Source organism: Protobothrops mucrosquamatus, unplaced genomic scaffold (assembly GCF_001527695.2).
Source record: "Protobothrops mucrosquamatus isolate PMUCROS unplaced genomic scaffold, P.Mucros_1.0 scaffold546, whole genome shotgun sequence".
Taxonomy (NCBI): domain Eukaryota; kingdom Metazoa; phylum Chordata; class Lepidosauria; order Squamata; family Viperidae; genus Protobothrops; species Protobothrops mucrosquamatus.
In genome coordinates this window covers 95,894-123,411 of record NW_015386850.1, presented here as the reverse complement: position 1 = coordinate 123,411, position 27,518 = coordinate 95,894, and the positions used below count along the sequence as shown (strand labels likewise).

Sequence of the window (27,518 nt, the reverse complement as noted above, 5' to 3'; positions counted from 1 at the left end):
TCAGAACACGACCAAGTCCCCGCCCCCTCAGTTCAAACCCCACTGGCAGTTAAAAGAAAGAAACAGCAGACATTTCATATTACACTGAGAAGCACAAAGCTAAAGCACAAGCCTGATGATGATGAATGTGATTTCATCGAAACGTCGCTATGATACTTCTAATCTTACACGGGAGAAAACCCGAATGACCAAAGACTCACATATAAACACCCGTGAAAACCTCAAAAAACAAATATATATATATATATATACACACATATGTTTTCCAATATATTTATTCACAGTTTTGATGCCAAATATTATTAATAGATGCTTATAATCACTATCAGAATACACACAGATCATATATAGACCAGCTGAGTATCAAAATCTGCAACTTTTTATGAAGTAATGTATTTTGACTTCTTCGTATGCCTGCCAATCTTTATTTTTATCTTTATGGCATATACAGTACCACTGCATTGATGTCAATGACATTTACATGAAAAAAAATGCTGTAATATTTTACTTTTAAAAAAATCACCACATAAAGCAGCTATTTATGCACTAACTCCCAGCTAACTGTGAAATTCTGGTGGTGACTTCTCTGCAACTGAGTGCTTTGACAAACTCTTTTTTGGGCTAGCTATCCTCAGAGTTGGAAGATAACCATAATGTGATACATAATCTCTTTCCTGCTGTCTTCTGGATGTACTAAAATAGCCCAATTTCATCCAACGAGGAGAGATGAACAATCCCAGCAGGAGGGTTGGATTTTAGTTGGTGGCTTTGCCCAATTGCATAACCTTTCATCAGTATATCACAATCAAATTTGCCAGTGCAAAATGCTTCATATTGTGAGAAGGTTAGTCAGATCTATCCTGAGGATGAATATGTTGCCAAGAATATAAATCAATGTGTTCAATTTTCCAGAATACAATGTATGAAAGACTATCTCTACATGAGGAAGATGGGATTTTTCAGACATAAAGATGGGATTTTTCACACATTTCAGACAGTAAAAAAGAAAGTGGGGGAAAAAAAGGACAGAAGGCTTTCACAAGTGACAGTTCACTTTAAGAGATTCATTTCAATGCTTTGTTGAGTAAACAATATTGGTTGACTAAACCATATTTGGTTGAATTTGCACTTTGAGTTAAAACATAAAATCACAATGGCTGGGTTCACACAACATGTCAAAGCAATATTACACAAACTACATTATGGCTTTGGGTGATATATAAACCCACTTATTTTCTTCTATTTTGAACTTTTAATTTTATTCTAAGTAGACAATTTAAAATTGCATCCTTTGGTTACAAAGTTAAACATAGTTAAAGGATGTCCCATTAAATACAATGGGATTTATTTTGGAGTAAAAAGGCATAAGATTGCTCTGTTATTTTTCTAGTTAGGATTTTTTCTCCTGAATCTCAGAATAGTTAGACAGAAATCAGATTCAGATCTGCAGTCCATTCTAGAAGATTAATATTCAAGACTGAAGTTGTTTTAGTGATTAATTCTAAATATACCATAGACATTGAGTATATTTACAGTTTCTGAACCATCTCACACTGATTAGGAATTCATTCCTACTTCATTCATCTTTTTAAAAAAATATTTTCCTTTCAAAGAACCAAGATTAATCTGTGTAAGGAATAAGGAAAGGGTATATAGGAATGGTTAAGTGAACACCAATGGCAACCAAGCTATGGAACATAGATGTTGTAAGAAAAAACACGAGATAACCCCAATTTGATGCTATTTAATAATAGAGGAGGCAAAGAGAAACTGCAGTCTTTCAAGATCCTATTATACCTAAAATACCTACAATAATAAAGAAATATTCCTGTAAATCCATGAATTGGCCTGCGTTGAAAGCTTTGAGTAGTAAACTTCTTAAGATGGAAGGATGAGACCATTAGTTTCATTATTATACAACAGAGGCTTCAAATATGGATTTAGTAAGATTTCTCTTATATCAGAAATGCCCTCCCCCACTCTTGTCTGCAAATGGAGTGGTTGGCACACTTTTAGACAATGGCTGGACTCACATAACATACCTACACTTTATAATATGGCTTATTCATTTAGTGTTTTCTGCATTGTGTAACCCCATTCATTAAAAATCATTAACAAATCATGATTTAACACTATGCATGCTCCCAATCATTGCTGGCAGTTTGTACTACTATTCATTCATTCATTCATTCATTCATTCATTCATTCATTCATTCATTCATTCATTCATCTATCTATCTATCTATCTATCTATCTATCTATCTATCTATCTATCTATCTATCTATCTATCTATCTATCTATCTATTTATTTATTTATTATGCTCATCCATCCATCCATCCACCCCACCCTTTCTCTTTCTTTCTGTTTTAAGGAAGGAGCAATATACCTAATTCTCCACCTCCACTAAAAATAAGATTAGGCAGAAGGAATTTGATTTGCCAGAGTTTTACCCTGTGAGCTCCCTGTCTAGTCTTGCTATTTTAGATGAATTCAACACTAGGCATTGTGCTCTTCCAGCTCCACTTGGGATTCTAAATGGCAATTAAAGAAGGGGGCAAAATGGAATAGAACAGAAACATTGTAAGAAGTCATGTGCTAGTGTCAAGTACAATGAACAGCTTCAAACATTTTTTATCAGGCACTAAGTGCCATCAAACTAGTTTTTCTCATTTTCCAATTTTGGCACAAGAGCTTCTGAAAAAAATCATTCTCTAACTGCTGATTGCTTAAATCAGTCAGGGTCAAATAAATGTAGTTAGATTATCGAACAGAACATTCACGCCCCTTTCTAACCTTTCCTATTGAATATTTCTTCCATACATAATTAGAGAAGAAACATTACAGCTTAACCTTGTCTCCGTTATCCTTTGATAATGTCAAATTAGGATGTTGCTATGCATTACCAATGCATTATTGCTTCTGAAAACTGAAAGCAGCAGACATTGGCACAGTACGCAACTATAAAACTGTTATACTGAAATTCCATTGACTGAGAACACATTGCTCAAATGCTGGAAGAATTGTTGTGGTTTCTTTAAATTTTCCACAAAGTGTGAGATTTTATCTTTAACATGTTAAATAGTTTGGCTTCCATAATTTAAAGAACTGTCATCTTTAAATATCTGGCAGTCAATGAATATTTTTATGTCTCCTAAGGTGGTGATCCTGAATTTAATGCTTCTGCAAAGGCCTTTTCCATGATGACACTCTAGTTCCATGAATCTCTTAGATGTATTCTTATTATGAACACCCTTATACCCTTATTATGAATACCCTTAGAATCTCATTATGTCCTTTTCTTTTTTCAAAGTCTGTGATATTTCACAAGTTTCCCTGAGGTTGTTTTTAATAGCTTCCCATTTTTAAAGTTTTTATTAAATTGTTGTTTTATGCTACAACAACAAGAACAAAAATATATTTTTGAAAGTCACCTGATAGTTTACTTCCAAGAACTGAAATCCTTTAACAGAATTAATGAAATACATTATAAGAAGATAAGAATAAGATGCAGTCTTTCTTTCTGAGCTGCATCATGTTTTATCAGTATGATCTCAATGAAACATTTGAACCATCATATACACTCAACACAGCCAGGAAAATGCCAGTATTTGGTAGACACTGGAAGGTTTACCAAGCTTGAGACCAACATTATTTTTTCATAAGTTTTAATTTAAGAATGCAAGGCTATAAATAGAAAGGAAAAATCTGAACTATGTGGATGCATTCCCTATCTATTCTTTCTCCTTATAGTAATTATATTAAGAGCCATAAAAATTCTGAATAAAAAAGTCACATGTCACTCAACCAAAATTGCTCATTCCTTTTTCAAAGATACTTTAAACCCTAATCTAGAGAATCCTTGCCTAGAACCCCTTAGATTTATCTCCAGGCCTTGAACCCTTGATTTGGTATCTATACTCAATATAGTATAAACAGATAAGAGTAGTGATAACATTGAATATTGAACATATTGTATTTTGAAAATGTATTATCTTAATATATGTATGAGCTGTACATTAGAGAAAATCATGTTCAGACACAATGTTTTACTTCAATGGATCCGAGCAGTGAGTTTAATTCTTTATCCATATTGAAATGATTATATTTAGCTTCCAGTTGTTGTAGTAAGAATGCTATAGTAATAGGGATATGATCTTTTGCAGGACAGATGGTCGTATTAAACTCAGTGGGATTTATTTGAGGTAAACATACACAGGTTTGTACTTTACTTTCAGTGGGCCCCTATTAATATTGACTCAGAAATCCCACTGAGCTTAGTGAGATTCACTCCCAAGTAGGTGAATACAGAATTTAGGATAAGCAGCACTATGGATATGACAAATGCTTAGTCTAAATTCAAACCATGTAGTTTCAACTGCCCTTGAAATATTCCTGGCTTAGCCTTGATTTTCCTAAAGATGGTCAAATGCATGCAAGAAGCCTATAATGCATTTAAATTACTGCTTATCATATAAACTAGGAATTTGGCTCAATCTGCTATTGCCCACCTGGAAAAACTGCTATATTCTTTATGACACACAATTTGGCGGTGGGGGGTGGGGTGGGGGAGAAATTCAGCTATATGTTTTCAGCATGCATGCCATGGCATAAAGAAATATTTGTAACAATCATGCAGTACTAACCATGCATTTATCCAATTTATATCAAGAAACACCCAGACCTTCTAATATATTTTGACAGATCCAAATCCCAAATTATTCCACAAACCCATATGAATGGGATCACCTTTGTGTCTAGCCAACTACTACATTTTTTTCAAAGAGGGGATAAATGAAGTTCAAAGCCTAGACAAATAAGAACAAGGTGTTCTCCAAATATCCAAATCTCAGTCCTAAAGCTATGTGTCTAAGAAAGACCTTGAAAGATTCTCATGCTACTACTATTCAAGTCCTACCAAACACCCACTATATAAGGGCTAGTGAGCATTACATTCCACGCTCAGCAAGGCCACTGGCAACTTGGCAGATTTAGAGTTGCAGGCTTAGCAGTGGGCATTGTTGATACTGGCATCCTGCCCTGCTCACTTCCTTACTCTTATGAGTTTTGGGTAGAGAGGGGAAGCCAGAATGTTTAGTCTGGCTGGCACATTCCTGGATTTTTATGATAAACAGAAGATCATAAGTAGAGCTGCTTTTCCTCAGCCATATCACCAGGAGATGCCAAAGTTATCAAGCAATTCTGAAGAATGCTGAAAGCTCTGTGGGAAATGGACTAGAGTGACTCTTTTCATAAGCAAACTTTTTTCTCTCTCCTTCTTTTGGATGGAAAGTAGAACTGGCCTGCCATCCAAGTTTTTGTTGCACCATGTAGCTTGAGTCAGAAGATTTAGCTTATTGTAAAGGATATAGACTAAAATGGGGATATAATTCTTTATGGCATAAACTCGAACATGACTTGAGCAGGTCAAGTAGTGCCTCTCCCATTTTGAAAAATAAGAGATATTAAAACTACACTATATTTTACATATATTAACAATTTATAACAAACACTATTTTGATGAGAAATATGGAAATATTTCTTATAAAATGTCATCTCTCTCTCTCTCTCTCTCTCTCTCTCTCTCTCTCTCTCTCTCTCTCTCTCTCTCTCTGTGTGTGTGTGTGTGTGTGTGTGTGTGTAGGTAATTAAAAGGTTATAAGAGAGGGGATCTTTCCTCATTTTATTCTTGCACCAACAATCTCAAGAAGTAAGCAGGATTGGCAAACAGTTATTTACTCCAAAAGTCCTTCCAGTAAGCTTCACAGTCCACTGAGGGCGTGAAGAAGAGTTCCCTTGTTCAAATCCAACATTTTAATCACAATAGCATTCTAGCTTATTATTGAATACTGCACAATATTGCACACAATTTCTTATTGAAAATCTGCTATTTGCAAGTACTTCAGAAACTTCTGGTAGATCGAAGTATGTTTTCAAATAGCAACTTTCATATTTAAAAAGCTTACTGTTAGCAGTATATAAGAAAACTTAGATTTGCTTTGAGAAAAACAAATGCACCACAGAAGCAACTTGATTCTCTTTGTTGAAGCAAAGAAGAAACACAATTTATTTTGATACAGTATTTTTACTGCCTCAAAGTTTCTCATTGTCTCCTGTCATTTACCAACACTAGAAAAGGCTGCAGCACAGCTACAAACTGGTCAGGATGCATTTTTGGTTTGGAGAATAGCATACTGGAGAAACAGAGAATTATGTTTTCCCATAAGCTCATCAAAGGATAGGATGAATCTTACTGGAACAGATGAATGGCACATTTTCTTCAGTGCTGCTTGCTGAATAATGTGAAGGAGCTGCCATTTTGCCTCCCCTTCTGTTCTCTTTCTTCCATCTCCTCCAGTCCTCTCTGTAAAAGCTTTTAGTGAGCAATCCAGAGGAGATGAGCAGCTTATCTTTTGCAGCATCCACCAAGAGCAAAGCAAAATGGTCTCTTCACTTCATCCTTAGATATGAGGTAGTTACATTTTTTGCAAAGCAGCTCCAAGGGAGTGCTTTGGTTGAACATTTATCAATTTTCTTCTCACTAATTCTCAGCTGAAAGCTAATGATCTCACATCTGTGAAACCTCTGAAACCATTACTTATACAATGCCTTTGTAAGGAAATTTACAGTGATGACATGAACTAATGGGCACGTTTTTTTTAAAAAAAGATACCTCCTAGTGAAGGAAGACAGAATATTTTGATCATAGGTGATCCTTCATGAACATGCCTGCAATTCTTCATAGGATAATTTTTCATGCATCCTTTATGAATGACTTTATGAATGAGAAGCTTGGACTTTCAGCATTTTGCTGAAATATAGAATTGTCTATATTCACTTCCTGCAAACTTCATAATACACTGCACCATATCCTTTTTCCCATTTTATCCTTCATTGGATCATTTTGTGCATCAATTCCCACTGCTAATTCAAATTAATTAAAATATAAAATAGAACAATTTGCACAATTTCAAAGGTCTCCTCTTCATACTGTGAGTTATGTTTCTTTTCTGTTAGTGCCTAGTGTGAACAATTCCCTTTCTTCACCAGCTGAATACACTCCAAATTCATTTACTGACAACTCTCTAGCAGCAACAGTAACACTGAAAGGGAGCAGCCTGAAGAAGGAAGCCCTAGAAGATTGGGCAGGGTTATGATTATATTTCCTTTTAAATTTCATCATTTTTGACTTGTGCGATGGGATATTTCAGTTTTGTTTTTTAATTATCTGACTTGAGAATATATTTTTCAATGTTGTTGTTCTTATTCTTGTGAAACTGGTTGAAGAATTTCTCAGACTGGCAGCTTGGCATTAAATTTTCATAACCCTCAGTCTTTGTTTGAAGATAACTTTATCTTTATTTTTATCCAATCATGGCCAAACATGTAAGTGATTATAAGACAACTGTGAAATTCAAGGAATGGCACAGGCCTTTTAAAAATAACATTTCATGTCAATGCATTACTGATTCAGTACAGCAGGCAACCTGTGAGTCCAACAACTCACAATCATATTAGCAGTGGATATATAAAAGTAGAACTGTTCCTATCCAAATAATACTGTAGTCCAACTTTTTATACTTTTACCACATACAAGTTCACAGTCGGCAGAGTTTGCATCATGGAGTTGTGTCTCCTTTTCTCACTTGCTTGTTTCCCCTGACACCTATGCTAATTGGCACAGGGAAAATTATGGTGGGTGCAGAATGCAGTCATCTAAGGCCTAATCAGAGTTAATTGGTTAGTTCATAGAGCATCTACATGGCACCAGTTAAAATAGTATAGTTTTTAGTACACTTCTGAACCCAATTTAAAACCTCACTTATATAAGTTTGCTTCCAACAAGCACAATATTGGCTTGTCCATTGTTGAGAACAATTAGTGAGCAAAAAAAAGAGAAGCTACTCCATCAGTAAGTTTTTTATGAAAGCTCTGAAAGCTAATTTATTTCCTGTGATATTTCCTAAGTAATTTTTTTATGAAACCATAATAATGCCAGGTTTTTTTTTTAGAATTTAAGGGAAATGTTTTGTATTATTCTCCTAGGTATTTATCAACTTTGACATATATTGTTATACCATTTTATTCTGCAAGCTACTTTAAGAATATCTGTAACATCAAAGCATTTAAAACACATATTTAGGAAATATCCAAATCATGAAATGTGAAATTTGAGTATTCTTACATTTAGCCTTAGATAGAATGAAGTTAGGATCTTCTTAACAGACTGTGGATAAATAAGATATCTGTGCTTTCAGATTACCATGCCATTGATGGCTGAAACTGTTCCTGTTTGATTTTTAAAATGGGAATATACAAAGCAATGCATAGACATCCTGAGCCCCCCACATATAATTATTTTGCAACCTTTAAATAGAATGAGAAAAGCATTTCATTATGTGAATTCCTTAGGGAACACAAGAAACATAAGAGGCAATGAAGGTTAATTTCTTCCATACCACTGACTCCTTATTTTTGCATATGTTGAACTAAATTCATACATACTGTAAAAATCAAAAGGGCTTGTTGATTGTAAAACTTCACCCTGAATGCTACTATGGCAGGTTATATGGAGACCAATTGATAAAAAGAGGGGACAATTTATAAGAAGAGGGGAAAATTCATTGTTTTCTCCTCTGCCTACTGGACTACTCTGCCATACAACATGCTAAGGACATGGTGTGGCATAAGTCAACATAAATTTCATCTCCTGATCAAAATACCCATCTAGCAGTTCTCCAATTGGAATTGTATGCTACTCTGTTTAGGTGGCCAAGACAATGTTAATATTCCATCCATTCCGTTGTCTAAAAGCAGTGATGTGGCCAAGGAAATAAAATGTGTCAAAATGATAAAAATATCCACGGTAATATTATCTAAATTATAACATTGTGTACTTGTATTTTGATACTCAAAGGAAGTATGTAAATCATAGCATTTGCATGATGAAACATCATGCATGTGTCATTGTTTAACCTTCTTTCCTCATCCTGCAGATGTCCAAACCAAATAGAGTCACCTCTTGAATGGAGGTCTTGTGCATTATATTGGATTATCCTGGGTACCTTCTCTGGAAAATATCAGTGCATTTTATAAGATTGCCAGTCAGGAATGGCTCATGTCTTTTGTAATGATCATGAACTCATTGTAATTACTGCAATATCCACCTCTCTTCATGCAGAATAGCACACCTTGAAAATTGGTATTCCATTCAGGTGGAATGGTAATTTGTAGGTGAAAGAGCTATGTGTGACCCCTTTGTCATAGATAGATCACTCCATGGTAATTTAATAATGACAGCTGGTATTATGTCTGTGTGGGTGGAGAACCAGTTAAATATAGTTTCTTCTATGTGCCTGATGGTTTAGGGGGTTTCTTAAAACTTTTGGGAGAATTTCCCACATTGTCTGTCAGCAGTATTGTAACCCTGATCCATCCATGGACTATGAAGACAGCATAAAAAGCCCCTATTATTGTTCCTAAAAAAGAGTATCTTTCTTATCACAGAGCCAAATCAGCTGAGAACTGAGTGTGATAAAATGTATCGAATGTCAGGTGAAGCATAATGGGAGAATTTTCAATGTGAATCATTACAGAGTGAGTTCCACCAAAAATTCAATTTGAATCCTTGGAAGAAACAGTGTTATTTTTCCCACATATAATAGGGATGGCTTTACTTTGCCATACAGTATTTTATTTCATCCCTACAAGATGCTGGAGAGTATGAATTGAAAAATTGATGACTTGTTCTGAGCAATTTGAATGTTTCTTTGTGGATAAAGTCAGTTAGACTCATCTCATTTGGACTTCAGTATGGGGCATTTGTGGAAATATAAATGTTGACAATTATATGATTTTTTATCCTGGATTGTTTGGAGGTTGTAGAACTTAAAGATGTAGACAGAAAGTGTTACTTGATCTCCTGGCCCATTAAATTCTGCTAAGACATCATAATCAAAGAAGTCGGTCAAAGCTTTCTTGAAAAATGAATGTGTTTCACTGCCTAAAGGACACAAAAAAATATCTCTGCTGAAAAAACAATCCCTTCACCCAGGAGAGTCCATTTCTAATATTTAAATTCTGCAAAAAAATAAAAATAGAAAGCTCAAAACTCTGGACAGAATTAAATTATATTTTTCCCATTCCAAATGGGCTTTTCTCTGAGATTAAAACTGATTTGATCACATTGGTGAATAAACTACTTGAAACTAGATGAGTGTGTATAACCCTACTTCTTTTGGATCCCTTGGCAGATTGTAATATAGTTGATAACAACATCCTTCTGTATTATCTGAGAGAATTGGTCCTCGGGGAGCATTGCTTTACAATGATTCCAATCATCCTGTTGAGTCATGATCAGGAACTACTGTCTGACNTCCAATTACATTGAAACCATTCCAAATTTTGGAGTTAGAAAATCAGACTAGACTTGACGTTCTATTTCTAATGTGGTTGCACTTCTCCTGAAAAAGCTGGTTCATGTTGTAAGGCTTCTCTGTTATCCCTAACAAACATTAGATTCATATGTAGAAGCTATTGTGAAGATATCTTTGCATAAATATCCTCAGCATGCATCTGATTTGCAAAATGCTAAGCTGTTAATTGTTGCAAGACATAGAAATCACATGATGTCGATATTAAAATACTTGATCTATTTGACAGTCATTTACAGACCCCAGGGAAAAGGGTATTGACCTATAACTCCTTGATTAATTAATGGACTACCTCTCCCATATGACCTGTCAATTAGTTAATATCTGCAGGATAGGAACTTTTAAATGATACTACTACTGTCAAGACAACTGTCTTCATGAGATGTGGGGAAAAGCTATACCTTTTGTTGCAGTCAACTCAGGAATGTACTTTTTCAGAACCTGCATTTCCTACCCTCTCAAAGTTTAAAAAATATATAAAAATGAATTCCTTTTCCCAGGCCTTTGATAAAATATTAGCACTAGTGCCTTGAGCACTTGCCATAGTAGGAAAAAAAGGATAATAGATGCATACATGGAAATGATAAAGATTGTGTAATTTATAAATCTGAAATAATGGGACTTTCTGTTCATAGCAAAATTAAGGTCCTGGGGTATACACACACACACATACACACATCATGTTTAAACAACAGTGGTTCTATACTGTATAAATGAAAAACAGATCATAAGGTCATAACAAATCAAGGCGGATATACATGTTCTAGAATAATGTTGCATGATCCAATCTGGGTCGGTCACTGGGACTAGAGGTTTAGTCTTCCGAGCTTTCGGACTTATGAAGGATCACCTATGAAGATGGGCTCCAGCATGAGCCCAAAAGCTCAGAAGACAAAACCTCTGGTCCCAGTGACTGAGCCAAATTGGATCCTGCATAAATTCATAGTTTAAAACTAAAAGAGATGTGCAACAGAAGTATAACACAGAACTTTCCCATAACTTTATTTCCTCATGGTCTCAACACTTTTTCTTCTGAGCCAGGACCCATACGTTTACTGCTTCTGTTTAATAGGTTATCCTGATCCATTGAGAGAAAGTGTAAAGTGCAAAGAGGTAAACCATAAAAGAGGGGAAGTATTCCTTATCTACCACTTTTATTTTTCAAAATTCCTCTCTTCTCGCCATTTTCCTTCCAGGCTCCATGTGACTCTGAATCTTTTGGATCCTACACATTATATTGATACTGTTATATTTACCCAGCTTAGCATTTTAAAAAAAGAGCAGTACCAGCCCTCACTTGACTGTAATATTCTGAGCCAAAATTATTAATGTTCATTTGTTGGAGGAATTGAAATAAGCAAGTCAATCCCCAGTCTTATCCAGGTGTTAGTAGCACCAAAGCTAATTTGTTGTGAATTTAAAATTTTGTAATGTAACTAAAAGCAAATGCTACTCCCCCCCCCCCCCAGTGACATTTCACAGGAGTTATGTTTTTGTTTTGAGAAGGGTGGAAATATCTTACAGCAGTGACCATTGATCCAAAAATGAAACAACAGGGATATAATAAAAATGACAAAGGAAATGAACATCAAGGTAATTCTTGCTGGAAACTTTGCATTTGACATGAAGGAAAAGATTACAGGGGAAAATTAAATAACAGGCCAGCAAAGAAAAAAGACCAACAGTCAACCGCTCTAGTTTAAAATTGCTTAGCTGAAAAGCCAGCTCAGGTGAAAGCATTAACAATTGTTTCTTATGGATAGAAAATGTTGCTTGGTTTTCCCCATTCTAAAGAGATGTCCAGCTCCAACTTTCCATACAAAAGCAGATTTCAAATCATGTTTTTTTTCAGATACATGTGATCACACAAAAATGCATGATTTGAGAGATGTATACACTAAGCTTGCATTACAAATTTATTTCTTAGAATAGATAACAATGCCTGTAGGTAAGTTTTTTCAAACCATGGAACAAGTGAGAAATACTCTAAAACTGACTTAGACTAGGACAAGTGTTTTAATAGCTATTGCTCCAAACCATGGCACACTATTATTTGAAGAGAAAAAAAAGTTTCTTGGGCTTTTTTTTTAAATAAAAGCAATTAATGTATCCTACTTGATAGATACATTGGCTCATATGATCTAAAACTAATTTTAGTTAGACTATTCTATAACTATGAGTAAAAGATTAGAAGAAAAAAAAATTTAACTATAACCTATAGTTAAGAACTACAGTAAAAAAAAGGGAGAGGGTAGTAAAAGCCTTAATAAGCAAAGTTAATCTGTATATTATTGTAGAAGTGTCGCTGTAAACTTAACAGAGTTTCTAAGTCTATTTTTATGTCTTTTAATGTACTTGAATTTGAATTTGAGAGGCTAAGGCTTCCTCAGTTTTCTACTGTCCCTTCTTCAGAGTTTAGGTCCTTTTTGTAAATTTTCCTTCTAATGGAATAAGATACTTCTTGGAAAAGTGTAGAATTCCTTAAATTGGATCCCTGCTGAAGAACAGGTGTGATTGTGCTATATCTTTGGCTCTTTTGATCCTAATGCATGTATAAAGACAGATAAAATGAAATTACTATTTAGTCTCAGCATTCTATGAAAGTTACTTTTACCCACTTTGCAAAGTTAAGTAAGACAACATCAAAGGCATAGATCAGAACTTAATCTGGCATCAGTTTCTCATTCTCTTGATACTATAGTATAAAATTGGAAACAACAGAAATGGTTTGGAGAAAGGTAGAAATCTTTTACAAAGAACACTATGTTATATTTAGGCAGCATCATAAAAATAAGTACCAACTTTTTTTCTTATCACATACAGTAGTTTATCAGAACTGAGAAAAAAATCAAATGCAGTCAGAATGTTGTTCTCGGATACTATTTATTTATTTTTTTGTTAAATTTATATCTCAAGAAATGAAGAGGACATGCATGGGGATTTTGTTCCTTTTTTTCTGCATAGCAACAAGTCTGTAAAGTAGTCTGAGCTCAGAAAAAGTGGTCTAAAGTCATCCAGTGAATGATCATGGCTAAGGGTATATTAAAACCAGAATTTCCCCAATCTAAAAGACTAACCAGTACTTTGTGCTGCATAAATAAGCCTCTCTTGGGAGTCATTTTGAGTTTCTTCTAATTCCCTATACTTAGGACTAGATTGGGTTAAAAGCCTATTTTAGAGCAAGGACAGGTGAATTAGATTTTCTGGATCACCTTTGGTTTTCATGGGATCTCATTTGATGAAGCCAAGTACACAACAGGGGATCAAAAAAAAGATGGGATTAATGAATAAGATATCCTTGGGAAAGTTCTCTCTGACTTGTTTTCAGTACCTGAACCCAGTTCATATACAACTCCTTATGCATTCTTCTGATATTTTCCTTAAAGTTTTCTTCTTATTTGCAGAAGCACAGTGGGGCAAGAAAAATTTTGGGATGGTGGTAATATATTAAGAGTTAAAATCCTTTCCTACTTTTCAACTACCAAGATAGAAAGTGCTTTTCTCCTTTGCAATCTCCTTTGAAATCCTTAATCTATTGAGTCATCATTAGTTGCTCCTTCTTATATTATGGTTTCATCTCTTTCCTCTAGGTTGATTTACAACCATTAACTCACTTTAACAACTCATTACTAACTTTAAGCTTTCCAGATTTTCTCAAACTAAAAATGCTTAAAATCTGTAAAATGCTTAAAATCCTAATTTTAATCAGTGAAAGTACTGACTATTTCAGTGAAACATCTGGACAAGTTTTCACCCAATTTTAAATGATTTTTGCACATTTATACAATGTGTTTCTACAAGAAAACAACCCTGATCATTCTTTGGAAGATAAAGAAGATACTGAAGCTGAAGCTCAAATACCATGGCATCAAATGAGAAGAGAGGACTCATTGGGAAAGAACCTGATGTTGGAAAAGATTGAAGGCAAAAGGAGGAGATGGCAGAGCATGAGATGGTTAGATATGTCATCAACACACGCAATGAACATGAATTTGGGCAAACTCCAGGAGACAGTGAAGGACAAGGGGGCCTGGCGTGCTGTGGTCCATGGGGTTGCAAAGAGTCATACATGACTTAGCAACTGAACAATAATAAAATACAATGTGTGCATTTATTAGATTTGAGTTCTTTCTATAGGATCAAAAAGTGGCTTAATATCATGACTTGGCACGACTGGAACATATTTCAATGTTTTAAAAGTAAGTTTACAACTCTGTTAAACATTTAACTTTCACATCTTAAATACATAGCCAGTGACTAATTAAAACAACCTTTTCAAAATGCCATCTATTTCCAGGATTATGTATTACCTACTCATTCAGCATAAATATTATTGGATGAGATCTCTCAAAGAAAAGATTGTAAATATTTGGACGCAGCATTTTTTCTGCTGTTTATTAAAGTAGTCTGTCTTTTTTGTCTTCTGAAGTCTGAAAAAAATATTTCTTTAAGAAGTTAACTGTTAAAGCTGCACCGTCTAATTTTCAGGTTTGTGTGGAATTGGTGTTAAAACAATTGGTGTTTTAAAAAATAGCAGAGTGATGCTTTGCTCCTTCTTGTGCAAGGTCCAATTCATTTTTTGAAGCAAACATTGTTGCAATTCTTCAAATGATGTACTTTGCAAATTCTCCTGTGTGCTTCAATAAACTCCTTTCAAATGATTTGTACAGCCATAATAAATAGTGGGTATAAAATATATTTAAGCTAACAAAAACAAGTATTGCTGTTTCAGCATAACAAATTTATTCAAGATCATGTCTAAAAGCCATACAGAAAAACAGATGAAGTTCAAACTTTGAAAGACTTGGGTTCTATTCTTTTCATTTCTTTTATTTTAATCCCTTAGTCTTTCAGCTGTTTGTATTTCTGGGTGGTTATTTCTTTTAGTTCTTTTCAGGACACTAGAAACATTTATGGCTCTTCTGCTCCAAGATTAATTATACTTCTTTACTTTTCTTAACTCTTAATCCAGCTCTAATTCCTTGTAAATTATCTGGGCATCTAACATTTATTCCTTCCTCCCGTTAAAACTTTGATCCTATCCAGATTCAACAGCCAGAAAATCAGATTATTCTCATGGAATTTACATATCTTAGGGCATTTCTAAAGAGTTTTATGCCTCTGCTACTCTTTATTGATCCAGAATTATTTGATGGACAATTGCTTCATAGCCAGCAAAGGAAAGTGAAGAAAGGGAAAACAAAAAGATGGACATAGCAGTGATTGAATCCCCCCCCCCCAAAAAAAAACCCTGATGTGCATTTAAACACAGCTACATTAAGCTAACAGAATTTGTGCTGGTTTAACATATTAGGTAAAATATAGACAAGCTTTGAAATTGTAATTTTGACAATTAAAATGAACTCTTTTGAACTTATTTTTTAAGTTCAAAACCTAAACTTTGACCACACATTATCATTTTGGCTGGTCTTTCTTTTCAGTCAATAAAGAAATAATTCAGACAACTGAGAACTGAAAGGTGGTCTCTACCACCATGATAAACTTTGCAATAAAACTCATCTCAATCTAGTTAAAACTCAAAGGAGATGGCACAAATCGCATAGTATCAAAATAAGCTGTACTTAAATAACAATCATTGTCCATTTCCTTAATCTAATTGTCTGGTAGACCTGCCTGAAGAGTAAAGAAAATTGAGTTTCCTTTTAGTGCTATTGACAGAGGAAAAAGACAAACCATCAGTTAAGTTACAGGTGTCCACAGGAAGAGCTAGACTCATTATTCCTGCCATGAAGCCCTCATACAAGTATTTCAAACCAATATTGTACATCATTTGGACCATGATGCAACTGACACAGATCAGATCATTTAATTTATTTATCATATTTAGAGACCACCCATCTCCCACGACTCTGAGCAGTGTATAAATAGACATACAAATATAACAATTGTATATGAATATAATGTATATAATAATATAACAAAAACTAAAAAACAGAATTAAAAATGGCAGGAGGGGGCTTCAGGGTACTAATCAGCACCATAGGTGTATGCTTCTCTGTGAGTCCCACGCAAGTTGGCAGAGCCAGGTTATCAAGCATTACAAAAAAGCTGGGAGTCTGGAAGCCCCTCTCACCTCTGGTGAGAGATTGTTTTAAAATGTGGAGGTAACTGTAGAAAAGGCTTTCTTTCTGGACCCTACCAGTCAAAAGTATTTAACTGCTGGAATTGGCAGCATACCTTCCCTACATCACCAAATGGAACAGGCCAGTGTAAAGAGGTAAGCTCCACAGGTAAGTAAAATGTAAATCATATTTCTTGTATTTGCTGAAATCTGATCCTCTAAAAATTGGAGCCAAATTTAATCATATCTGAAGCAAACCCCTTCAAATCAAAGGAGCAAGTCATGATTATTAACAAGACTCTTTGAAGGCATAATTAATCTATTATAAATGGGGCTAAAGCTAAGACCAATTCTACAAACACATACATTATTAATATTTTTAAAAGATCTGTTCTTAATATGTAAAATTTCATATTTTAAAATTGTTCATGTTATTTCACAGACTTAGAGTTGATGGGGCCTGTGTTCTAACAAAAATGATTTAATGGTCTCTGCCTGATGGTGTGCAATGAAAGGTACTTTTAGTAGAGAAACGAAAGTTGGTGATTTTTCAGAGGAGAATAAAGATTTAAAAATATGCAGTATTTTATTTATTCAAAAATTTAAACTGCCCAACGGCTGAATTTCTTTAGGCAGATTTCATTTGAAAAGTGTAAACATGACTGTTACAACCAAATTAAAATTTCAGGGAGACATGTATAAGGGAGAAATTGTGAGGAGTTATTTTTAGCTCTCTTCCCAGCATCAACTGTCTTGCAACATACAGATCCAATTACAATTTTGTTTTTGTTGGTACTGTCTAAATAAATACAGTATAAATTTTGGACACTTGCTGCTACTCATATTGTGGCTATTACTATTTTGCTTCCACAGAAATTAATAAGTCTCAAGAAGACACAGTCAAGAATGTTGTACCTTGACCTGAACTTGCAGTATAACCTAATAATTAAATAGTATTTGAAGAGTTAAAGAGAAAACAGCAATTTAACATTTGTATACTAGAAGCAGGTTCATTCTGCTGAGTTTTCAACATATACTTTTTAAAGTAAATTCCATTAAATTAATCAAATTTCCTTCTGCTGAGTAAATATAAACTGGATCAGTGACAGTTTAAATGTATGTCTCTACATGTGCAATAAGTATGTAAAACTGTTTCACTATGGATGAATATGTCTAGTTCACTTTCTATTATTGCATTTTTTACTATTGTAAATTCTTTCTCCATCAGTTTCTCTTAATGCTACATGTAAATTACTCGGCATGCCAAAGTTTGTGTTGTCATCATCCATAAGATTCAATCTTTCTCATGTTGACAGGAAATCTGTCCTCTGCCTGAAGTGATCTTAAAATGATGTTGGTGGATGGAAGTTCTGGAAGATTTAACTTCCACATTTAACATTTAACTTTCTTCAGGAAACCTGCTTTGGGTTTTGAGTTTTGCTTTTTACCTTATGAAGACTATTTTATTGGAGGAGGTATTTGAAAACCAGGAGTACCAGTCCCTTCCTCTGTAACACTGGCTTGCCTGAAGGATTCCTGAATGTTCTGTGGGAATTTCTAACTGATAGGATTAGGCATTCTCTCAAAGTGCTTCTCAAATGATGGAACAATAAGATCTGGCTCAAGTCTTTCCTTGATTTCATTCTTCCTTTGAGCAGATTGTCTTTGAAATTTAAATCTTATATTTAAATCTTTATCTGTGAGATGTATCTGTTTAAATAGCTATATAGATATTCCCTTATCTAATTTCTTCTGGAAATGAGGACTATCAAATACAAGCTTGGAAGAATAAACCTCTGGTCCCAGTGACCAACCCAGATTGGAACTAGTAAATACAGTCCAAATGTTGTATAAGTTTTACACAGTTTATTAAATCTGGATAGATACCATACTGGTAACAGGGGCAACAGCAATTTGGAAATTTTTCTTATTTAAATTTCCTGTTTTATTATTTAAAGTAGTATATATTTGAGTTTGGATGCTGTTTCAACCTCAACTGACTCTGGATGACTTATAAAAGTAACATAAATGAAATCAAATATAATAACTTAGAGCAGGGCTTTTCAACCAGTGGTACGGGTACCACCTGTAGTACATTGGCACCTGGCAGGTAGTATGCGACCATACTAGAAAAGTGGTAGCGGGGGAGGGGAATGAGCTGAACTGGTGGCAGCACCACACAAGCCTGAGCGAGAGATGGCTAGAGCAGCAGGGCTGTCAGGGCTCAGTGGAAGCGCCAGGATGAGCGCCAGCTGGACCTCAATGCTGATCCTGGTGCTTCCGCTGAGCCCTGAAGAAGCACCAATCAGCTGGAATGTTGCAGCATCTCCAGGGTCTTGTGATTTACATTCAGATGCTTGGCAATTGATTCATATTTATGACGGTCACAGTGTCCCAGGGTCATGTGAAGTGACCAAAACTTGCTGCAACCACCCAGCAGACGGGGGGAATAAAAACCAAACACCCCCACCCCACCCCCACTGCCAATCCTCAACAGAAATGCTCACAACAATGAAAACATTGGACAGGAGGAAGAGCGCCGCTGGGTGGGCAGGCAGGTGTCTTGCTGGTGCCATTGTAACTTCAAACAGTCACTAAGCGAACTGTTGTAAATCAAGGACTACTTGTACTTTATCACTTTTTTCCTTTTTTTTTTGGTCATCAAGTTTTTGACATCTTGCTAGGCGACTGGTGGTACTCAGATGTTGCCATATCCGAAAAGTGGTACAATGGGTGAAAAGGTTGAAAAGCCCTGACTTAGACCAAGAAAAATTACAAAATAATTGCAAGATGGCAACCTAGATCATATATCAAAACATTAAGGAGAGTGATGTCCACTCTACCCCAAGGCCTGGGTGAACAGCCAGTTTTCCAAGTCATTCCAGAATACCCTCAAGGTGGGAATTATGCCTGAACTCAGGCACTAAGCATAGGCACAGCTACAAAGAGGAAATATTTCTTGGGTATGGAAAGGTGAGACTATTTAACTAAAGGGACCTGGATTACGTTCACTCTGCTGGATGACTCCAGATGTATAGAAATTGTGAGACATAAGTGGTCCCTCAAATAACTGGCTTTTATAGGTAATAGCCAGCTTTTTGAATCAAATTACTTCAGTAAGGATGAAAAAATACCGATGTTTTGCTGGCATTATCTCTATGAGGCAATTCCTAAAATGGGCTTTTGTTAAGTCAGGTTCACTCTGAATCTTCCTACAGGGGTGCTCCAGGCCTCAGCTGGACCAGAAAACCCAGAATTCAGTCTGAAAACCCATGGAATCCATCACTTGCTTGAGATGGGTCAATTAAATAGATAAATTGCCCTTCAGGGGATAGTGAGCTAGAAGGCAATCAAAGAGTAATAATTTGATAATTTGGCACAGGTTCATGGTTGCTATGGAGGACAAAAACTCCTATGCCTCCTCCAGATGGCAGATTGAAACCCCCAAACATCTTGGAGGTTCCACTGTTAGCCCATCAATAAAATCCAGCAGCTTAAGTAGGGATTCTGCTGGGCAGAAAGTAAAGTAATTCACCAGCAGCAACCCTAACTGTTCCCTAGAGCCAGCCACAAAACTTCACATTCATTTATCTGTGGAGCAGAACCTCTGAGAGTCTTCAGAGACTTAGGGTAACAAATGTCAGCACAAATTATATTGCATTTCAGTTGTGACTCAAATAAATCATGAAATAATTTTAATACACTCATAACCAGAGCTCCCTGTTTGCTTACCAAAACAATATTTTTGCTTTATATCTACAGCTTTCCTCATTCTCCTTTCCAGGTAAAACCCTTTAATATCAGCATATTTAAGCATGTGTTCATGTTCCACAGTTAACTTTTTTTTGTTTTTCTCCTAGCAGCACATTGAGGCTATGATATAAAAATGGAGGTTTGTGTTCCCAATTTCTTTATAGTGATTGCTTTAAGAATACTAGATGATTTCCTAGAGTTCCTCCATAGAAATAACCCTCAAAAGAAAGAGAAAAGATGGACAATAGTGCACCTGAAACTTATTTGCCATAGCTATGTGACATTTTTATTCAGGTCTGATATAGTTTAAAGACTTTTATGCAGAATATTATGAACAGAGCTACAGTCATGCCTCACTCCGCAGGAGGTGGTGAAAGATTAAAGCCAGGCTGTAAAAATTCTCCTCACGTGGCACCCAGAAGGGCAAAACAGTCAAGAGAAAGAAAAGGTTAGGGTTCTGCCTATATAAATGACAGAACTGCTTATCCCCAGGCCTGGGAGGGGGCAGGTAAACTCTGCATGGAAGAGACTCTTGAACGTTACTTAAATGAAAAAAAAAAGATGATAGGCAGATGTTTTCCCTTTAAATTACAGTTAAAAAGGCCGATAGTGTGCATAGTTTAAGGAAAACTATTGGAATGAACAATTTCACATAAATTGTCAAGTTTATGAAAGGGAGAAGCTTTCCTCACATGATTCTGAGAAGTTTTCACTGGATCAGGTATTTAGAATTAACTATAGAGGAGTCAGTTCAAGAAATGGCTTGCAGTATGAAAAGGAAGACATGGAGGAATAGTTGTGTTTCTGTTCAACACCCAGTACAGACGTTTGGTTCAAAATGGATTCCAGTGCAGCGGGATTTGACATTATTTTCCAAACTGAAGCTGGGCATGCTAACCCATACATACCTAAGAATTTCTTTCTCAGAGGAACTATCACACCACAAATATCTGCTATTGGAAATCACAGATGAATTCTCTGAATATAAAAAAACTTTAAAATGGCAGTCATCAAACTCTGTGACCAAAGCAAGTTCATTCACAGATGCAAGGTAGATAGAATCTAAACAGTGGGGCTATTTTAAGAGTGTCTTGATCAGTGTGAGAAAAGTAGAAAAACCAGGCCAACAAAAAGATAATTTGCCTCTGTAATTTGACACATTAGTATTTGTGATTCTTTAAAGTGCTTGCCAAGATTTTTAAAAAAATCTATTAATATTTCATAATTGCAGACAATTATGAGACAGTAATTGTTTTAATCAGTATAAAAGCTGAAGATTAAGATTTTAAACTTGTGGTTATTCCTTACCAGGAGCAGAGTAATGCTATGCCACTCTGTTAACTTCATTTGGATTTGTGTGAATGTTATCATGTGTCAAAGTGTTAAAAAACCTTTATATTACTTTTGTTTTGAAGTTTTTGAATTGTATATTTTGAATTGTAAATCTGAAAGTTTTAGTTGTTATCATGAGATTCCTTTCAACTGTTTGAATGTTTAGAAATTACAAATCATAATAAAAGTCAAAGTCTGAAAATCATGTATAAAATAGCTTCACAGAAATGTAATATTAAACCACCAATAGTTAGAACTTGTACATGATGCCTCATTATCAAATCTCTTTACATCAAGAATGTTACACCTTATGTACAACACAGTATCATGTACTACATGAAGGAATTAAATCACATATAGTATAAGATACTATATGTGACAAGAAGCAATGGATGGAAACTGATCAAGGAGAGAAGCAACCTAGAACTAAGGAGAAACTTCCTGACAGTTAGAACAATTAACCAATGGAACAACCTGCCTCCAGAAGCAGTGAATACTCCAACACTGAACTGGAAGTTTTTAAGAAGAAAGTGGACAGCCATTTGTCCGAAATGGTATAGGGTTTCCTGCCTGAGCAGGGGGTTGGACTCGATGACCTCCAAGGTCCCTTCCAACTTTACTACTACTACTACTACTACTACTACTACTACTACTACTACTACTACTACTACTACTATTATTATTATTATTATTATTATTAATTATCTCATTTTTAAATAAAATAAAATAAAATGTTTCCCCTGTGCTTATTATAGAAAAGTAATGACAAAGCAGGCCTATCAATTGTGGATTTGAAGATAAAAAAATACTATCATGATTCAAATCCATCAAAATATTTATTTTGAGTGGTGGGGGGTTGCCATTAGCTGAGTAAAATCTTATCTTTATCTTTGAAGAGTTATAGAAAAGGTATTAATCAAGCTTGCTTTTAGCTAGCCATACTTCGCAGGATTTCTATTGAACTGGACCTAGGTATTTGCAAGACCGCCTCCTACCAAACACCTCCCTTCGACCAGTCTGCTCTCACAGAGAGGGCCTCCTTAGAGTGCCGTCAGCCAGACAATGCCGGCTGGCGACCCCCAGGGGGAGAGCCTTCTCTGTGGCAGCTCCTGCCCTCTGGAATGACCTACCCCCCGACCTACGTACAGTTGCGGACCTGCGCCTTTTTCGCCGAGCCCTGAAGGCCCATCTATTCCGTGCGGCCGGCCTGGCGTAGTTTGATTATGTTTTAGTGGGGGTTTTTATATGGGGTGTTTTTAGAACAGGCCTGTTATTTAATTTGATTTTAGAACAGAAACTATTTATTTATTATTGTGGTTTTTAGTATCGCCTGTTCACCGCCCTGAGTCCCGTAAGGGAGATAGGGCGGTATATAAATTTAATAAATAAATAAATAAATAAACTCATATTTCTTAGAGGAATGTCATAACTACAAATTCTTAGAATTATTTTTATGTGAGTGGACTGGGGCATGGAATTATTAAATTGTGGAACAGTCATAAGAAAATGAGCCTGAATGATCTTACTTTCGTAGATGTATGCAGGAACAGAATAAAGCAGCAGGCTTGTTATATGTAACATAGCATAATAGCTAAGAGATAAAGGTAGAGACCCACTTCAGACAATAAAATATTATCCTAGTATGGTTCTGTCAATCTAAACATTAAAATAGGCTAGGAGGTTAACAAACTAGTGAAGTAAAGTAGCAGCCTCTTCTAGTTCTGAAAAGCAAGCATCACATTCTTTGTCTATTTTATAACTGCATAGAGAAGTGGTTCTATTCTTTCACTAGAAAAATGAGTGATTCTCTGTCATGAATGAATAACACCTGACAGACTTATACAATTTTTTATCAAACAAGCTAAGAAAACACAGGGAAAATGGGTTGCCAATTCAATTGTTATTGCATTGGATTATTCTCTATCCATTTTTTGCTCTTTTTTAAAAAAATAAAGAACAGACATAGTATGACCTCTTTTATATTTAGCATTTTCAAATTTCTCTCTCTCTCTCTCTCTCTCTCTCTCTCTCTCTCTCTCTCTCTCTCTCTCTCTCTCTCTCTCTCTCACTTTCATACCTAACCTGTTAAATTCAATACAGAAATATATAGTGCAATTTGGATACCCTCATTGCTTGCCCTACAGACAGTGCTAAAGAAATTATTCAATATTATCAAATCATGAGTGATAGCCACTAAAATGCTTAACAGAATCAGTGAACCCAAGAGTACGATTTCATGGCTGGAACCTTGTACATTTTCTCATTTGCGACAGGAGTTGAATATAGTCAATCAGTTAGAGTCAGTGTTCTGGATTATTTACATGGTATTGGCTCTGCAGGCAAGAGACACGAGTGGACTGCAAAGGATATAAATTTCCATTACAGTCATTTTGGTATTGCTAGGTGCAATCTGTTTCCTTTTTTCAGGGGGACATTTTATCAGGATGATAAACACATGTAGAGCAAGTGTTCTGCAGATAATAAATACCAAAGAGTCAAAAAGCTGACATAGCAAAGCAAGTCTCTATCTCTAACTCTTCACACCTTGATGGAGACTAAAAGCAACTCTAACTTGACATGCATAAATGTACAAGTCTTAAAAACAAGAACTAAATCTTTGAATAAGTCTTGGTTAAGCTGAATGCAAAAAGAGTTTCAGTCCAATGAATTCTTAAACAATAGCAAGGAGATCAAAGGAGCCTTATTTATAACTGTAAATAAAATTAGCCAATGTATCTAAAACAAATTTTATTTGAAAAAGGCTACTTTGGACTTTTTAACATCCAAGTATATCATATAAAGTAAAATTTGATCACCATAAACATTTGTCTTACATTAAATCCAGAATAATAATACAACACAAAACAATTCTGTGTAAATGTAGCCTATTGCCAAACATATGGAGAGAAATGAATGGATGAGGCTTCCAATCAACAAGATGGACTTTGCTAGCAGAATGAAGCCCAAATACTCAAACTTTATTTTATCCATAGTGCCTCTGGATTTCTTAAAAAACAAAACAAAACCTTGTGCAATGAGAAGGAAAGGTCCTCCTCTCCTGGTGCATTAACACCTGCCTTCAGTAAAAATAAATTTATTTATAGAAATAAACCTCTTGTAGAGAATCTCCACATTTGACATAAATGCTAAGGATACTGTAGAAAGAACAGTGTTTTACCACTGCTGCAAAACTAGCATAAATGCACTTAGGAGTGGAAAAGTAAGAATTACCTGTCTTTCTGACATGACATAGAGGTAATTATGATCTGTGGAAAAGGCCATGTCACGGAGGATATGACTCCCATCCTTGAAAATTGGCACCGTTTCATACTGAATACCACCATGAGGAGGCCCATCTGCTCGGATCTAGGATAAAAGTCAGACATACTACAGGTTAGTCATTGTTATTGAATTTAAGGGAATAGGTTGATATCCCTGTAGACCAGAAACAGAAATCAAACATAGTTTCATACACTGCCTGTCAGAACTGAATCTAAACATGGAATCACTTTTTTGAAAAATTGTTATTTTACAATAAACTAAATGGCCTAGAAACCTCCTGAAGGGCAGCATAAAAATTAAATAAATAGCCATCTAATTAGACAACATCCTGTATGAGTTCTGAATGCATGAACAAAAAACTGGAGTGACAAAGAGGCCCTCAACTTCCTACTCTTTCATTTTAATCCCCAAGCATTCAGTATGAAAGGCAGTAGGACTCAATTTGACTGTCATTTCCTATGCAGTCCATGTTCTAATAAATCAGGGGCCAGATTGCAAAGATGGATTACTTTCTGATCTTCTGCTGAATACATAGAAATTGGGCAGAGAAAGAGTTACAGTGCACAGCTTGAATGCACACCCTAGCAAGTGTAAATTCTTCAGCATATTTATTTATCACCTTCAAAAATTTCAGGTAGTATTCTCCATGAAAATAATCCAAGAATTTTTTATTTCAGTATGCTTCTGCATGTATCTGCATTTGTCTGTATGGACACACATGTTTGTGTGTGTAGTTCTATAAAACCTGAACCAGTTATACACAATATAAATATATATCACTGGAGTTCTCATACCCAAGTTGGCAATCTAACTGAAGTTTAAGGATAATAGCTAAAGCCTTAAATAATTACAAGCTAGCAGAAATTTGTATTGCATTTTTTAACAAAACAAAAACTTGGCTCTCATTAGGATGCCAGATGGATGCCTAGGGTGGTCACTTATAATCACTTTAAAAAAAGGAGAAAATCATGATGAAAAAGAGGATCATCAGATTTACACAAGTGGCAGGTGTTAATAGTTACATTTTTTTGCATTTTTTCCATATAAAGTATCTTCTGCTGAACAGGATATGTGATCAGTGAAAGGTTTAGTTTATTATCAAGCTCTATCAGCAATCTATAGAGGCTTGGATCACCTCCAGCTCTGGAGACCTCTAGTCATAATAAAAATAAAAGATGACAGCACTTGAAAATAAAACACAGAACAAAAGTACTCCCAACATAAGTGAAACATAAGTTTAGTGCTTTTTTGTTTGTTTGCTTTTAGGGAGAAAAAAAAAGCAGAGGTTTAAATTTGATGCTCCCTTTGGGAATGAGCCCTAAGTCAAATTACTTGATACCTTTCATTCAGAATAATCCTGATTGTTTTGACCTTTTCAATCATCAATAATATTGTCATTTGAATTTTCTGCCTTAGATAACAAAGTCAAAATAATTGATTTAGTATCTATAATTTTTGTTTTAATGTTTTTGCATTTTTATCCACATATCTACTTCACTGCAAAAATTTGCTCTTTGAAGGAAAGAAAGGAAAACAAACTCACATTTCAGCAGACAAACTACTGAAAAGACCATTTGGATATTTTCTTATGAAAGTATCCTGGTCGGTTCATATTGATGATATATTAGATTTAGTCATGCAAATCTCACTCACAAGAGAGAATCTCTCTAGTTGTAAGCCATCCTACTGTTTGAGTATCTTCTGGTTCTCTTTTCAAATGTTAATAATTGATGGCCTTTGGGAAGAGGAATGGAGAAACACTTTTTATTGCATTTTCTCTAAGAACTAACTAATATGTGAGTATTAGTTTTTGGGTTTTTTTTTTTACAAAGAGATGCATACATAGCACCAAACTGCAAATATTATAGCCAATATTGAGCCATGGTGGTGCAGTGGTTAGAATGCAGTATTGCAGGTTAATTCTGCCCACTTCCAGGACTTCAATCCTGACTGGCTCAAAGTTGACTCAGCCTTCCATCCTTCCAAGGTCAGTAAAATAAGGGCCCAGATTGTTGGGGCTCATTGGGTAAACCACTTAGAGAGGACTGTAAAGCACTATGAAGCAGTAAATAAGTCTAATTGCTATTGCTATTGCTATTGTAACCAGGTGAGGCAGTCCAAGTTTCATGAAGCAATCTAATGGCTTAGTGATATTCATTGACAGAAATTCTCTCACTTTGCTGGACACAACATTATTATGCAGGAAAGTTTCAAAGCATATGGATGCACTACCATGCTTGAGATGGGAGCAGAAACTAAACCATTGTTTATGAAGAGCTGTTCATCACAAAGAATCTGCTAACTTCAATCTCATGCCTGGTTGTTATTCATCATCCCATTTTACTGTTCAATTAGTTGGTGTCTGATAGTTGTGTTAAGCTCATATATTAAAAAAGAAAATTTAATATAAGCTGAATCTCCAGAAAAGGAATTACATATTTTAAACTCTAGTTTCTTTGTCAAAAAAATAATACTAAAACTTAGAAGGAAAATCAGAACATTAACAGAACTATTAAATGAATAGTAATAATACATGTACTATTCTATTAAAAATGCTGCTTACATCCAAAAAGAGAGAAAAGGTTTTATCGTACTTGACAGACAAAGCAACTTTAAAGTCATTTGAAAAGGGCTATA

The 27,518-nt window shown here is 35.2% G+C and overlaps 1 protein-coding gene across 1 annotated transcript in view; it reads right to left on the bottom strand.

The window, feature by feature from the left end:
• The window catches only part of PLXNA2 (plexin A2), a gene marked incomplete at its 5' end in the record, with an annotated part of 261,184 nt that extends 236,219 nt beyond the window's left edge, over window positions 1–24,965 (bottom strand). Inside the window, one exon of the mRNA XM_015816987.1 lies at window positions 24,831–24,965. Within this exon, the coding sequence (XP_015672473.1) occupies window positions 24,831–24,965 (135 nt within the window). The remainder of the gene's footprint in view (window positions 1–24,830) is intronic.
• Between the last annotated feature and the right edge of the window lie 2,553 nt (window positions 24,966–27,518).